The 13,179-nt window shown below is 38.1% G+C and overlaps 1 protein-coding gene across 2 annotated transcripts; it reads left to right on the forward strand.

The window, feature by feature from the left end:
* The first annotated feature begins 7,190 nt into the window (after positions 1-7,190).
* LOC104456168 (2-alkenal reductase (NADP(+)-dependent)-like) lies at positions 7,191-10,469 on the forward strand. 2 transcript variants are annotated; one of them, XM_039299083.1, is made up of 5 exons: positions 7,191-7,538; positions 9,023-9,200; positions 9,288-9,454; positions 9,636-9,718; positions 9,914-10,469. In XM_039299083.1, exons 1-5 carry the CDS (start codon positions 7,284-7,286, stop codon positions 10,290-10,292), a joined length of 1,062 nt encoding a protein of 353 aa, XP_039155017.1. In that variant the 5' UTR covers positions 7,191-7,283; the 3' UTR covers positions 10,293-10,469. The 2 variants fall into 2 exon arrangements, with proteins under 2 accessions (XP_039155017.1, XP_039155018.1); XM_039299084.1 differs by having other exon boundaries at positions 9,819-9,934.
* The last annotated feature ends 2,710 nt before the right edge of the window (positions 10,470-13,179 follow it).

Here is a 13,179-nt window from a genome sequence, read left to right on the forward strand (position 1 = left end):
TTGAGACAATTTAGCAACTTCAAGCTCTTATTTGTAATAATATCAACTTTGAATCATTATTTAAGAAAATTAGAGCACAAGATCCTTATTTAAAATTATCCCTAATAATTAGAAAGCCTCACTACGTATATTCATTCCATTTCAACTAGTATATTTACCAATCATAATCTACTCATTAAGACAATCTATATTTTAAAATAGAAAGCAACTAAATAAAGCATTCACTCATTAGATATGTAAACGGAATTACTATATATAAAAATATAAACACCTCTTACCCATCTCAAATTTTTCAATATTCTTAATGCACTATTTAACATTAATTGATACACAAACAGCTCTTAATAAATTTTGATTACAAATCAAATCTTTTACTGCTTTGGGAACCAAAGAACTTTGCAAGCCATCAAGTACAAGACCCGATATTCTTTGATTATGAAGCAATAGTATTTACGAGAATAGAAAAAAAATCACGAGCCATCAAAGATGGGATTTTATATTTTGAGCCTCTAGTCTTCACCCACGTCAAAAAGTCAAGATCAAGAACATTTCCATTTTTATCTTTAAGATATCAACCAAGCGTAGATTTGTTATCATTGCACACTTGTTAGTTCGAGTGCACAAAATTTCTCCACAAAGCTTAGATGTCATACTTCATGTTACCTTAGTAACCATAGGCATCGGCATTGGAACCATTACTTCTAGCACTCAACTCTAAACACCAAAATTTCGATCACTTGATGCAAGAAAAGATTGCTTGAAAATTTCATACAAATGCTCCAATGTGTACTTCGCATTATTAATTTTACATTCATCATTATATATTTTTCCATACAAGAAATTCACATAATGAACTTGGCTCTGGGATCCAACCCAACCGTTATCAATACCATCATATTCACTCTATCAAAACCCCCATAAAATTTGTCAGATTTCTCTTTCATTTCCGTACTTATAGCTTGAAACTTGAGATCCGAAGCATCCGTTGCATCTTTCAAATATTTATACAAAAGAGCTATCCCCTCAAAGTAATCATTTGAAGTAATATATGAACTCTTTGATATTTGATTTATGGCATCATAGTACAATTTTTGGAAATTCCAAAAGAATAATGGCATTTTCACAATCATCATCTTTGGAAAGATCATAATTAAGTTCACATGCAAAAAGATAAATCATCTTCTTCCATCATTTAAAAAAAAAATTCTAAACTTAATGACGATATCTAAGATGAGGTAAGTGGGGTTCCATCTAGTGGCAATGTCAAGAAAAATCTAATCTTTGTAAGTGATTCTTTCACTCTCAATGCAAGATTAAAATGTTTTGGCTCTAATGGGAGAATTCTTCACATACTTAACTATATTTCGAATACATGTAATAGATTCACGTACCATAGTCAACCCATTTATAGCAATCAAATTTAATATATGAGTAGTGCACTTCATGTGTAAAACATTGCCATCTAAAATCAACAACCTTTCTCTAGAAAGTTTTTCTTTCAAATAGTTAATAGTAACATCATTTGAACTAGCATTATCCATGATGATCACAAACACTTTTTTTCTTTTCCTATTCTCCACTCATAAATGCATTTCTCCATTATTTTCCCAATTCCCTTACCCATGTGATTATGCATCACCATAAAATTGATAAATCTTTGATGCAACTTCTAGTTTCAACAATAAAATATGTCGAGTTACAAATAATTCAGGTTTTGAATGAAACTCCATGCATTAGTTGTGGGTGCGATCTTAGAATTGGGCTTACCAAAGTAGGTCTTCATACAAATTCTTTCAAAAAAAAAATACATATTCATGCAATCTCTAGCCACTATAAAATGTAATAAATGTTTGAAGAATGGTTGTAACTTAGTGACAAACTCATAAAATCTTACACACTCAATCAAGGAAAAATGTTGTTCATCAACTATGATGAACCAAGCAAGTATTTGCCTACAATGCTCTTGATTTAATGTCCATGTTTATAAGATACTACTAGTACTAGAATCTCCCCCTAGCTTGCCAGCCACGTCTGTGGTGCAAATAATTTATGTCCTTTACCTACATTGCGAGGAAACATCTTGCACGTTGTCAAGTGTTTCCTCATTGTAGAAGTACCATTAGCAACATAGTACTTATATATAGCGCCACAATGAATACACTTCACTTGATATGTTTTTCCATTCTCATATTTGACTCTTGCATAATGATTGCAACAATCAAATGTATATCTCTTCTCACAATGAGGAAAATGAGAATCAAGTACCTTATTTATTGCACTCATGCTTGGGGATGGCTTTTCTTTACTTTCATTGCCTAAGATTCCAATTTGGTGATCGGAGTCTTCTCCTCACATCCCTCCGCCTCCATTGATAGGTTATCTTGATACATCAGCTTCACACATATGCAACAATAATTGAATATATTTGGATATTTCGAAATAAATATCAAATATTTACATAATAGCAAAACAAACAAACTTTCGTACATACACATTCAACAATAGCTTGATTGGTATTTGTATGGCATTGGCGTCACAAGACAATAACCAACTTCTCATCTCCAACGGGCAACAATAAGTTGAGTAAATTATTCAATCGAGAAAATTAAGCACAAACAATCCAAAATTAGGGTAACCTATCTCTAGATCATAGACAATGCCAAACATGGAATTACTTTCCTTAGAGAATAAATTTGAAATTATTTCAAGAGAATGGAAATATGACAAAAAGCTTAAACTATAGACAAACCTATTTTGGCAATAGCATTGCAATGCACATTGACATCTGAAATTACTTAGCGCATCATGTACAAATAGTAACAGAAGAACATTAAAAGCCAGTATTCGAAAACCCGAATGATGTCAGAATTGCAGGTTGGTAGATTCTATCAATAACTTATGTTTAGCTTTAACTCATACTAACAACACTCAACTTGCACTTGATGCTGATTTCCTCTTGAATTTCTTGTATGTGAGGCACGACTTTGCCGGATCTAGCAAGTTCAGGCCTCGCCCATGGCCGTAGACATGGCTCAACCAATATCAATCTATGTCGTTCGGTGCACTCAACAGGCAAGTAATAACTCCATGCATCAGAAAGTAAAAGTGGTTCCTCAATCTACCAAAATCAAGCTCCAAATCGATAGGAACACCAAAAACACTCCGCCTCTCTGTTCCGTTTCCGTCCCTCAAACAACCCGAATAGAACATTATATAACCTCAGAAATTTAGGCAAAAGCACGGCCGTTTCTTCACCCAATTTCACAAGAATCCACATTACCAATCGCGTGCATCTCGCGAGGGACTAGACCACGGGGGACCGCAAAACGAGCATTAGATTCGCAGAATCCCCCAACTCAAAAGGACGAAAAGAGCGACGCTGCGAACGCACAAGGCGGGGTCAAGGAATCATACCTGAGTGAGCTTGGAAGGAAATTTCCGAGAGACCTGGAAGCAAGAGAAACTGCTTGAGACAGAGACAGAGAGTGTGATTTGCGGTGCACGCAATGAAATGGTGGTGAAGCCCAAGTGTTCGATCACGAGTAACGACAGAGCGGAGTTGTGGACACGGAGATGATGGTGTCCACCGTGCTCTGAAGCTTAGGGTTTGGAAAGCAAAAAGGAGCGACGATAGAAACTTAGAAAGGCAAAGAGAAAATTACGCTTGAGTTGACTGTTTTTGCTTGCAACCCTAAACAAAGGAAGAAAATTACCTCTTTAGGTTCTAATCCGGTTCCCTTACTGGTTACCAATTCAGCTCCCAATTTAGTTTGAGGTTTCTAGAAAAGTGGAACTGAAAACTAAAATGATCCCATTAGATTGGTTCTCTGATTCCTGGTTCTACTCTGGAACCATGCTTACTCTTAGCTTTGAGAGCTTGAGATTTGTTGGTGGATGAAGTTAACAAAAAATGGTTATGGAATTCTTGAGAGAGAGTGTGTGAGAATCTCTTTTTGAGTCAGGGTTTTTCACCAATGAATGTGGCACAAACCCTCTCCCTCTTCTTTTGCTTGCTCTGAGAATCCCAACTTCTGCTTTATTGGATTTTGCCCCAATTTTGATTGAATTTTGCTTTAATTTCTTCAAATTGCATTAGAATTATTCAAACATATCTTTAAGGGTGCGCATGACAACGCTTCTGTTCCGGGGATGAGTTTTTTTTTTTTTTTTCAGAAATAGTTCTTTTATATTTCTGTTCCGGAGAAAAATTTCTAAGTCAAAAACCCGTTTGGTAACTACACAAAATTTCTACTCTTGGAATAGAAAAATAATAGAAATGCGTTTGATAACGCAACAATTTCTTTTTTGTATTTATTCATTTTTTATTCTTGCTCACGTCGGCGCCCGGCGCCCAGCTCCCGGCGCCCGGCGACCACCGGCGGCGGCCCACGGTGGGTGGTGGCTCCGAGCAACTGACGGTGGCCGCAGTAAGAAAGAGAAATAAATAAATAAATAAATAGCTTATTTCTAGAAATTGTTCCCGGGAACAAGAAGTAACTTTTTTTGCTTCTCGTTTCTGCTCCAAATCTATTCTCAGGCTAACTTTATATTCCTAGAAATAGAAAAACAATTTAGCGTTACCAAACGGGTTTCTGTTCTTTTTTTGTTCTGGGGAACAAAAGAACAGAAACCATGAGAAACATAAACGTTCTCATGCACTACCTAAATGACCCTATTTAACATCTCAAGAGCTGACTTCAACTTGCCAACACTCTATGTCATATGGTTTATTTTATTTAAATGCCACATCAAATTTTCTAGCAAGGATAATCGCCAATAGTGCTTAAGTGAATGATTTTTCAAATTTATGACATTTAAGTGAGCGAAAAAAATTATGACGCTGAAGTAAATGTCGTACATAAATTATGACACCCTTATTGTTCTTATTCCTTATCCAGTTTAGGTCAGCTTAGGTATCAACCGAACTAAATTGACCAATTAATACCCCCTAATGATAATCGTACTTGTAATCCTATAATAAGCTTACTGGCTTTGTCATAAGGAATAGCTAAAGAAAACAAGTTTATAAAATTTATCTGTGTTTTAACTGAAAGGATCGAGGTTAGAACCATCTACTTGCCTTTCTACTGTCATGAGGGAATACTTGTGGTGTGATATTCACAAGTCGGGGTAAGAACAACATGAGTACCATAACTTCATACGACGCTCACTTAGGGTGCGTTTGGCTACACCCTATTTCTGTTCCCAGGAACAGAAATTTCTGTTTTTTTGTTCGGGAACAAAAAAGGAACAACGCGTTTGGGTGCGTTTGTTCCTTTTTGTTCTTTTGTTCCAGGAACAAAAAAAAAAGAAACAAGAAACACAAAATTTGTGTTTCTTGTTTTCAAAACACAATTGAGGAACAAAAAGGAACAAAATTGTGTTCTCCCGCTGCGACCCTCTCCTCCGCAAGCGTCTCCACCGTCGTCTTCTCGGCGCCTCCCACTCTCCGGCGTCGACGGCCGCCTCGTCTTGAGACCATCGGCTTCTCCACCGTCGTCCTCTCCCAAGACCGACCCGCGCAAGCGTCTCCACCTGTGAGCGGGTGACGTAGCTGGGTCGCGGGTCGCTGGGCGGCGACGGCGGCTGCGGTGCGGGGCTCGACCGTGGGGTCTCGAGCGGCGGACGTCTACGAGCAGAGTGGCGAGGACGGCCGGTCGAGTCGTGGGCCGGCGCGGGGTCGACGATCGAGCGGATCTCGAAGTCGTGGGTCACGGCACGGTGAGATCTGATGTGGCGGTGGCGAACGAAGGCTCGAGACCTGCAGATGCGTCGATCGGGCGTGAGGCGGAGGGGCGGTCGCCGATGCGGTGGCGGCGAGGAGGCGTCGAGCGCGGTCGCCGATGCGGTGGAGGGAGACGACGGTGTGGCTCTGGGTCACCGTCGGCACGGCGCGGCGAGGCCGACCTCGCGCTTGGCTGGGCGAGCTCGATCTCGCCCAGATCCGGCGAGGCCGAGCTCGCCCGGCGGCGAGCCTCGCCGTGGCCGGGCGAGGTCGCGGCCCTCGTCGGCCGATCGCCGCCATGGCCGAGGCGGCGGCCTGACGACCGGCCAAAAGAAGGAAAAAGGAAAAAGGAAAAAGGAAAAAGAAAAAAGAAAAAGAAAAAAAGGAAAAATAAATAAGAAAAATAAGAAAGAAAATAAAAAATAAAAATAAAAATATTAAAAAATAAAAGAAATAAAAAAATTATACAAACTTACCAAACGTGTTTCTGTTCTTTTTATATTTCTAAAACGGATTTACCAAACGCGTTTTTTTGTTCAAAAATTGTTCCCTGGAACAGAAACACTTTTTTTTTTTTGTTTTAAACAATTTTTAAACGAAACGTTACCAAACGCACTCTTAAGTCGCCAAAACTTTTTTTTTCACTCATTTAAATGTTATAAATTGGAAAAATCGATTATTTGAGTGCCATCGACAATTTATCTCGTCAGAAAATCTGACATGATAGTTTGCTGTCTTACATGGCTTTTTGTCGACGCCAATGTGGACAAGTTTTTTGTTAATTTTTTGATATTTTAAATCTTTTTTGTATTATTTTTAAATTTACTTTTTTTTTTTCCTTTGTTTTTTAGGGTTGGTGAGGGTCACCAACCTTGTTGGCCACGAAACCCTCGACCACAAAGGCCTTGGGCTAGCCCATTGCAGCCTCACCCACCTTGACCATTAGGGTCTTGGTGAGGCCATCGTGACCTTGTTGGTTGCTGGAAAGAGTCTTAGTAACTCTCATTCATTTTAAAAATAATAATAATAAGGAAAAGAAAAATAAGAAAATTCAAAAAAATATAATAAAAATCTACATATGATGATTTGTCGAAATTAACACTCAAATAATTCATTTTACTCGATGTGATATTTAAATGAGTGAAAAAAACTATCTTAATTAATCAAATGAGCATTGAATAAAAATAATGACATCTCTATAATTTTCCTTGCTTCGCAATCGTAAGTCTTTAGCTCATTGCATATGTCAACAAAAACCGCAATTAAAGAATTTAAGAGAGTCGAACGCATCAATTGTGGAATAGGTTTTGTCAGCCCACACGTGGCAAGACATGAACGTGCAGAAGGACGGTTTCGACCAGAACATTAATACAGACCACACATTCAATTTTTTTTTCTTTTTTTTTTGGGTTTTGCTAAAACCAGACCACACATTCCTCGGTCCTATATATCTCGCAACCCGAACGCAGGAACACAATCATCAGAAAGTTCCTGCAGAGAGAGAGAGAGAGAGAGAGGGAGACAGAGAAAGCGAGACAGAGAGCGCGAGGTAAGGAGAATGGAGAAGCGCAGCGGTGAAGAAGTGGAGGGGGTGACGGTCAGCAACAAGCAAGTGATACTGAGAGAGTTCGTGAGTGGGTTTCCCAGAGAAGATGACATGGAAGTGAGGAGGGAGGAGATGAAGCTCCAAGTTCCTCATGGATCCAAAGCGGTGGTGGTGAAGAATCTCTACTTGTCCTGCGATCCTTACATGCGTCTCCTCATGAGCCCCACCCTTCCCGGCAGCATCTTCTCTGCTTACACTCCTGGCTCCGTAAGCGATCTCCATCCTTTAGTCTTCTATAAACTGCAAGTCGTCTTCAAAATGATTGTCTCTCTCTTAGGAATATCTTTAAGCTTATTATCCCTTTAACTCGTCCCACTTTTTTCTTTCTTTTTCTTTTTTTTTTGTCTGGGAGAGCTATCTTTGAATGAATTCGGTGCATCCGAACCCGCTCCCGCTAGTTTGGTTTGACCGGATGAAGGGGCGTGCTTGACTCAAGTCAAGTCGAGCTCCTCCACTCAAAAAATATTTAGGAGTCAACTTAATTGAGCTACACGTCGGCTCAATTAATTCTTGATAATTAAACTTGAATGTTTAATAATTTTTAGGGAAAATTATCAACAAAAAAATTAAATTTATTATACTTTTATTAATTCGATTTTAAATTTTTTAATTGTATTAATAAATTTTATATATTTTCACATTTTATCAATTAAATTTATTTAGTCAATTTTAACTTAAAAACATTGACACAAATATCATCAGCCTTAATATGAATAATTTTTAATAATATTTTAATTTATTTAAATTATTTTTTACAAGCCACATGCAAGGGCTCCAACGAGGGGCGACGGCCTCGACACCCTCATCGACATCAAGTGAGGAGTTTGGGCCGTCTTTCAGGTGCAAGTGAGGGTTGAAAAAGAAAATGAAAGGAAAGTAATTAAAAATTCAAAAAAAAAAAGTCAATTTGTTATTAAAATTTGTTTACATTAGTGTTAATTGTACTATATTCTAGTCAAAATTTGTTAAGTAGACTCAATTAACACATATACAAAAGATTTAGGATCGAATTAGTATTAACGTAGTAGGTTTGGTACTTCTCCCGGATAAATCAATTCACTAACATGCCCAAAGGTGCAAAATCCCTTAAGGGGAATATTCTAGGGAAAAGAACAAATAATTACTAACCCTTTATTCAGCTAGTCCAATTAATCCTTACGAAACTCCAAGTACAAAATGAAAAATAAGTAAACGATAAGAAATTCTATCCTAATAAATCTTACATATCTAAATGGATTACTGAAGTTGAAACAACTCACCGAGTGTTCTAACATTATTCCTAAAGATAGAAAATATAAGGAAATAAAACAAAAGTCACAATCTTCGAAAACATAGGTCCCGCGTCACTCCCTCTATCTCTTGCACGCTTTTCTGTGAATGCAATAAAGATGGATAGCCAAAGAAAACAGAAAGGGGGCAAAAAAGAAGATAAACGAGGAAAATAGGTACATGTTAGATAATAAGGCTGTGTCAAGCTCAAAGACCATTGACAGAGAACAGATGTAATTAAAAAGAAATGTACTCTAAAAGAATGATCGATCAATCTTACTCTGAGCTCCACATTGGACTAGTGAGTCCATGAGATGATAAAGAATCTTGAGCACTTATAAATGGTCTTGCAGCTCGTGTTGGAAAATATAGCCAACCCTCGAATTATATTTATAGAGAACTCAGGACGATGTTAAATGCAGCCTATAACCGGGTTTGGAGTGGCCAAGATTGTGGACTCAGGGAGCCCAGAATTCAAAGTGGGTGATTTGGTTTGGGGCACGACAGGATGGGAAGAGTACAGCCTCATCGCCGATCCTCAAGGCCTCTTCAAAATCGAGCACACAGATGTGCCTCTTTCTTACTACACTGGCATTCTTGGTGACATTCTCCACTTGTTTGTTGGTGAAGAACAATGCTGATCAGCTGTGCATCGATTAGCTGATTTGTTGTGTATCGTTTCTTTAGGTATGCCGGGGATGACCGCCTATTTCGGCTTCTACGAGGTGTGTTCCCCTAAGAAAGGAGAGTGCGTCTTTGTATCGGCAGCGTCCGGTGCAGTTGGACAGCTCGTGGGACAATTTGCAAAGTTGGTGGGATGTTATGTCGTCGGCACTGCTGGAAGCAAAGAGAAGGTTTGCGATTTTATCATGTTCCAAACTGTGTATGAGACTTGCGAGTTTGGTGGGCCTAAATTTAAGAATTCATCTGAAGCTGTTTTGCATTCTCTAGTTCCAAGCTATAGAGGTGAGTCCCACTATAAGCAAAACGTGTACCTCTCACTCGTGCTGCTCTCTTTTGGTAATCCACGCACAGGTTGATTTGTTGAAGAGCAAGTTCGGTTTCGACGAAGCATTCAACTATAAAGAGGAGCACGATCTCAATGCAGCTTTAAAGAGGTTAGTAAGTAGGAACAGACATGTCCAAAAACTTAATGTAGAATCAACGTCTGCTTTTGCTGCTGGCTTGTTACCCAAAATTTCCAAAAACTTTATGCAGAGGCATGTCCTTGAAAACTAAGATGTGACATTGAGGTTAACATAAAAGAGAATACAGAGATTTCATGACAATTTGCATGTTCGCGCTCTCGACAGATATTTTCCCCAAGGTATTGATATTTATTTTGAGAACGTCGGGGGCAAGATGCTTGACGCGGTGCTCCTCAACATGAGAGCTAGAGGCAGGATAGCCGCATGCGGTATGATATCACAGTACAACCGCGACCCGCCTGAGGGCGTCACCAACTTGATGCATATCGTCTACGGCAGAGTCCGGATCGAGGGATTCGCGGTGTTTGATTACTTCGACCAGTACTCCAAGTTCCTGGACTTTGTGCTGCCTCACATCAGGGAAGGAAAGATAGTGTACATTGAAGACGTGGCCGAGGGGCTTGAGAACGGACCATCGGCACTGGTTGGACTCTTCAGCGGCCGCAATGTTGGGAAACAAGTAATAGTAGTAGCAAGAGAATGAGAACGATAACTTGTGTGCGTGCACGGATCTCCAATATTGTAATGAGATTTCAGTCAGGGATCGATATTATTACGCTCTGTGCAATTAATTTGATCGGAAAATAGATAATAGGGGTGATGAAATTATACAATATGTTTGAACTTTTTCTATATATATATTTTCAATTGAGTATCTCAATTTTTAGAAATCGGCTCATTATGATACTTCTGTTAACTCCACGTCACGTGTTTCGTGCTACGGCATTTTCTGCCAACTCAGCAATATTCGAACAAAAATTATAACTTGGATCACCCCGTTAAGAAAATGACCTATCGATTTGGATTGTCAGCCTTTCACATGCATCGTGCGCCAAGAAAATTGAATGAGTCAAATCCACAAATGGATTTCTGCGCTATGAATGATTGTCTCCAGAACATCATTATTACGGTGAGCATGTCAGGTATCTTTCTCTCCGTCCCTGAGTTTGCTCCTTTCCTCTCTTAGTATCATCTATTTGGACATTGACCCTGTGAATAGTCCACAATTTCCACTCATAACACTCTTTTACTTTTCATTGGTAAATAGATACGTATCACTTGTTCACTCAAAATTAGAAGAGGGGAAGAACAAACTTTTGAAATGACCATGAGATATTACAACTATAAAGCTATTAAATTCAGAAACGTACCAAAAAGGTTTTTAATCTAGTATATTTATGCTAATTCAATATTAAACTTTTTAATCATGTCAATTGAATCCTAAATTTTTTTATGATTTGTCAATGTAGTCCTCCTGCCTATTTTGCCCAGAAATCACTAAAATGCATGCTAGTTATCCTACGTGGCACAATTAATACGGACATGGACAATTTCTTTTTTTTTTCTTTTATTTCCTTCCTTTTCTTTTTCCTAATTATGGCCTAGCAAAGTCTAGGAGAGGGCCTTTGCCCTCTCGCTTACCATAAGCGAGGGCGTTAGGCCTTCACCCCAACTAGGCAAGGGTCATTGCATCTAAATCAATCCTATGTGTGTCACAAAGTTCAACTGTCGAGAAAAGTTATTATATGATATGTAGATAGTGTATATCAATATCATGTCAACTATTGATTGTGAAAGTCCTATGAGATGATTTCCACATGATATACAGTTAATATGAGCTTAATCTATATGATTTATAAAGGGAAAAGTACAAAAAAAAGTCCTAAATTTATTATATTTATACCAATTCAATCATAAATCTTTTAATTTGTACCAATTTAGTCCTAAATTTTTTCATATTAGTACTAATTCAGTCCATCTAGTCAATTTTGGCCAGTTGGCATCGGCTGTCTAGTCAACACTAATGTGGTAATTTTTAAATGATTTTTTGATTTTTTTTAATTAATTTTGTTTTTTTCCCTATTGTTTTTTCTCTTCTTCCTCCTTGGGCTTCTTCTCCCTGCTCTGGCCGACGAGACTTCAGTAAGGGCCACTAAGCCCTTGCCAATAGCCCTCACCCAACCTCGCCTAGGGCCGCAGGCAACACGGCTTCGCCCTGATTTGGGGGAGGGAAACCTCGCCATGGCCTTACCGACGGTGAAGGCCGCCTTGCCCAGATCTAGTTGAAATGACCTTGCCTACAACCCTCGCCGTCCAGTATGGGGAGAAGAAGTCCAAGGAGAAAGAAGAGGAAAAAGAAAAAGAAAAGGAACAAGAAAATAATTAATAAAAAAAGTATTTAATAATTGCCACATTAATATTGGCGAACCAACCAATATTTATTTTTTTTACTTACCAAAAAAATTGGCTAACCAACCAACATCCACGTCAGTGTTAACAAATCAAAATTAATCGGATGAGCTGAATTTGTACTAATGTGAAAATGTTGAAGACTAAACTAGTCTAATTAAAAATTTTATGATTGAATTAGTATTAGTACGATAGGTTTATGACTTTTTTGATACTTTTTCTCATTTATAAATCATGTAATGTTCTTTTTTGCAAAGTTAATTTGTTGTAATTGTAGCGCGGAATTTAACCAAAGTGATGATGATTTCACCTGAGCTAATAATTAGGACAAGGTTATTGTTTTGGCAATCTAATAAAAAACAACCATATGAAATGCAATCGATCTCAAAAAGAAACAATCTATGGCATGGAAAATGTTAAAATGATGTGCCAGCACACTAAATTGGAAGGACTGTGAAATGCACGGGCCCACCTTCCATTAAATTTCCTCTCTCCTCTCTTTTCCCTTGTTACTTTTTCCTCGTCTTCTTCATTGTTTTTTTTTCCCATGGAGCATCCATAATCACACACTCGAAGCTTCAATAACCATGGCTTTTGTAAGCTTGAGCTCAAGTGACACCATGCTGGCAATATGTCAAAACTTAGGTGGCCATGGCAATAAGCTTGAGATATCGCAACCTTGATCACAACCTCATGCTCAAGCCGCCATGGCTGTTGCTAGTTCGAGTTCAAGCTAGCATCTTTAGGCTCAAGCTCAAATATCTAGCTATTAACAAAATCCCTTATGATATATTGAAGATGATAAAATAAATCAAAAGCTACTAACGTGTTTAATGATTGAGTAACTAGGTAAAAGATGCACAAGCCGTTATACAAATGATAGAATGTGTAAATGATGTTGCCAAATATTATACTTGGAAGAATTAAAATACATAGACTTTAAGAATGAAAATATTAAGAATTATGTCTAGATTATAAAATCTATTTCAAACAAAATAAGTCTTGAATGAAATAGGTTCAGAACAACACAAGTATTGACCATGACATATTCAAAATGTGACAAATTCATAACAAAGTAAGTTTATAATGTAGTGGGTTTAGAACGAAGCAATTTTAGAATAGAATAACTTGACAAAATGTGACACAAGCCAAAAACGTATAACGATTAGTGATTTATTTGG

This window comes from Eucalyptus grandis, chromosome 8 (genome assembly GCF_016545825.1).
Source record: "Eucalyptus grandis isolate ANBG69807.140 chromosome 8, ASM1654582v1, whole genome shotgun sequence".
Lineage (NCBI taxonomy): Eukaryota > Viridiplantae > Streptophyta > Magnoliopsida > Myrtales > Myrtaceae > Eucalyptus > Eucalyptus grandis.

Excerpts from the sequence above, each read along its gene's own strand:
- LOC104456168 (XM_039299083.1), top strand. The coding sequence starts at position 7,284 with ATGGAGAAGCGCAGCGGTGAAGAAGTGGAGGGGGTGACGGTCAGCAAC. Across the intron at positions 7,539-9,022 it reads CTGCTTACACTCCTGGCTCC|CCTATAACCGGGTTTGGAGT; the intron begins GTAAGCGATCTC and ends TGTTAAATGCAG. Across the intron at positions 9,201-9,287 it reads TTACTACACTGGCATTCTTG|GTATGCCGGGGATGACCGCC; the intron begins GTGACATTCTCC and ends TCGTTTCTTTAG.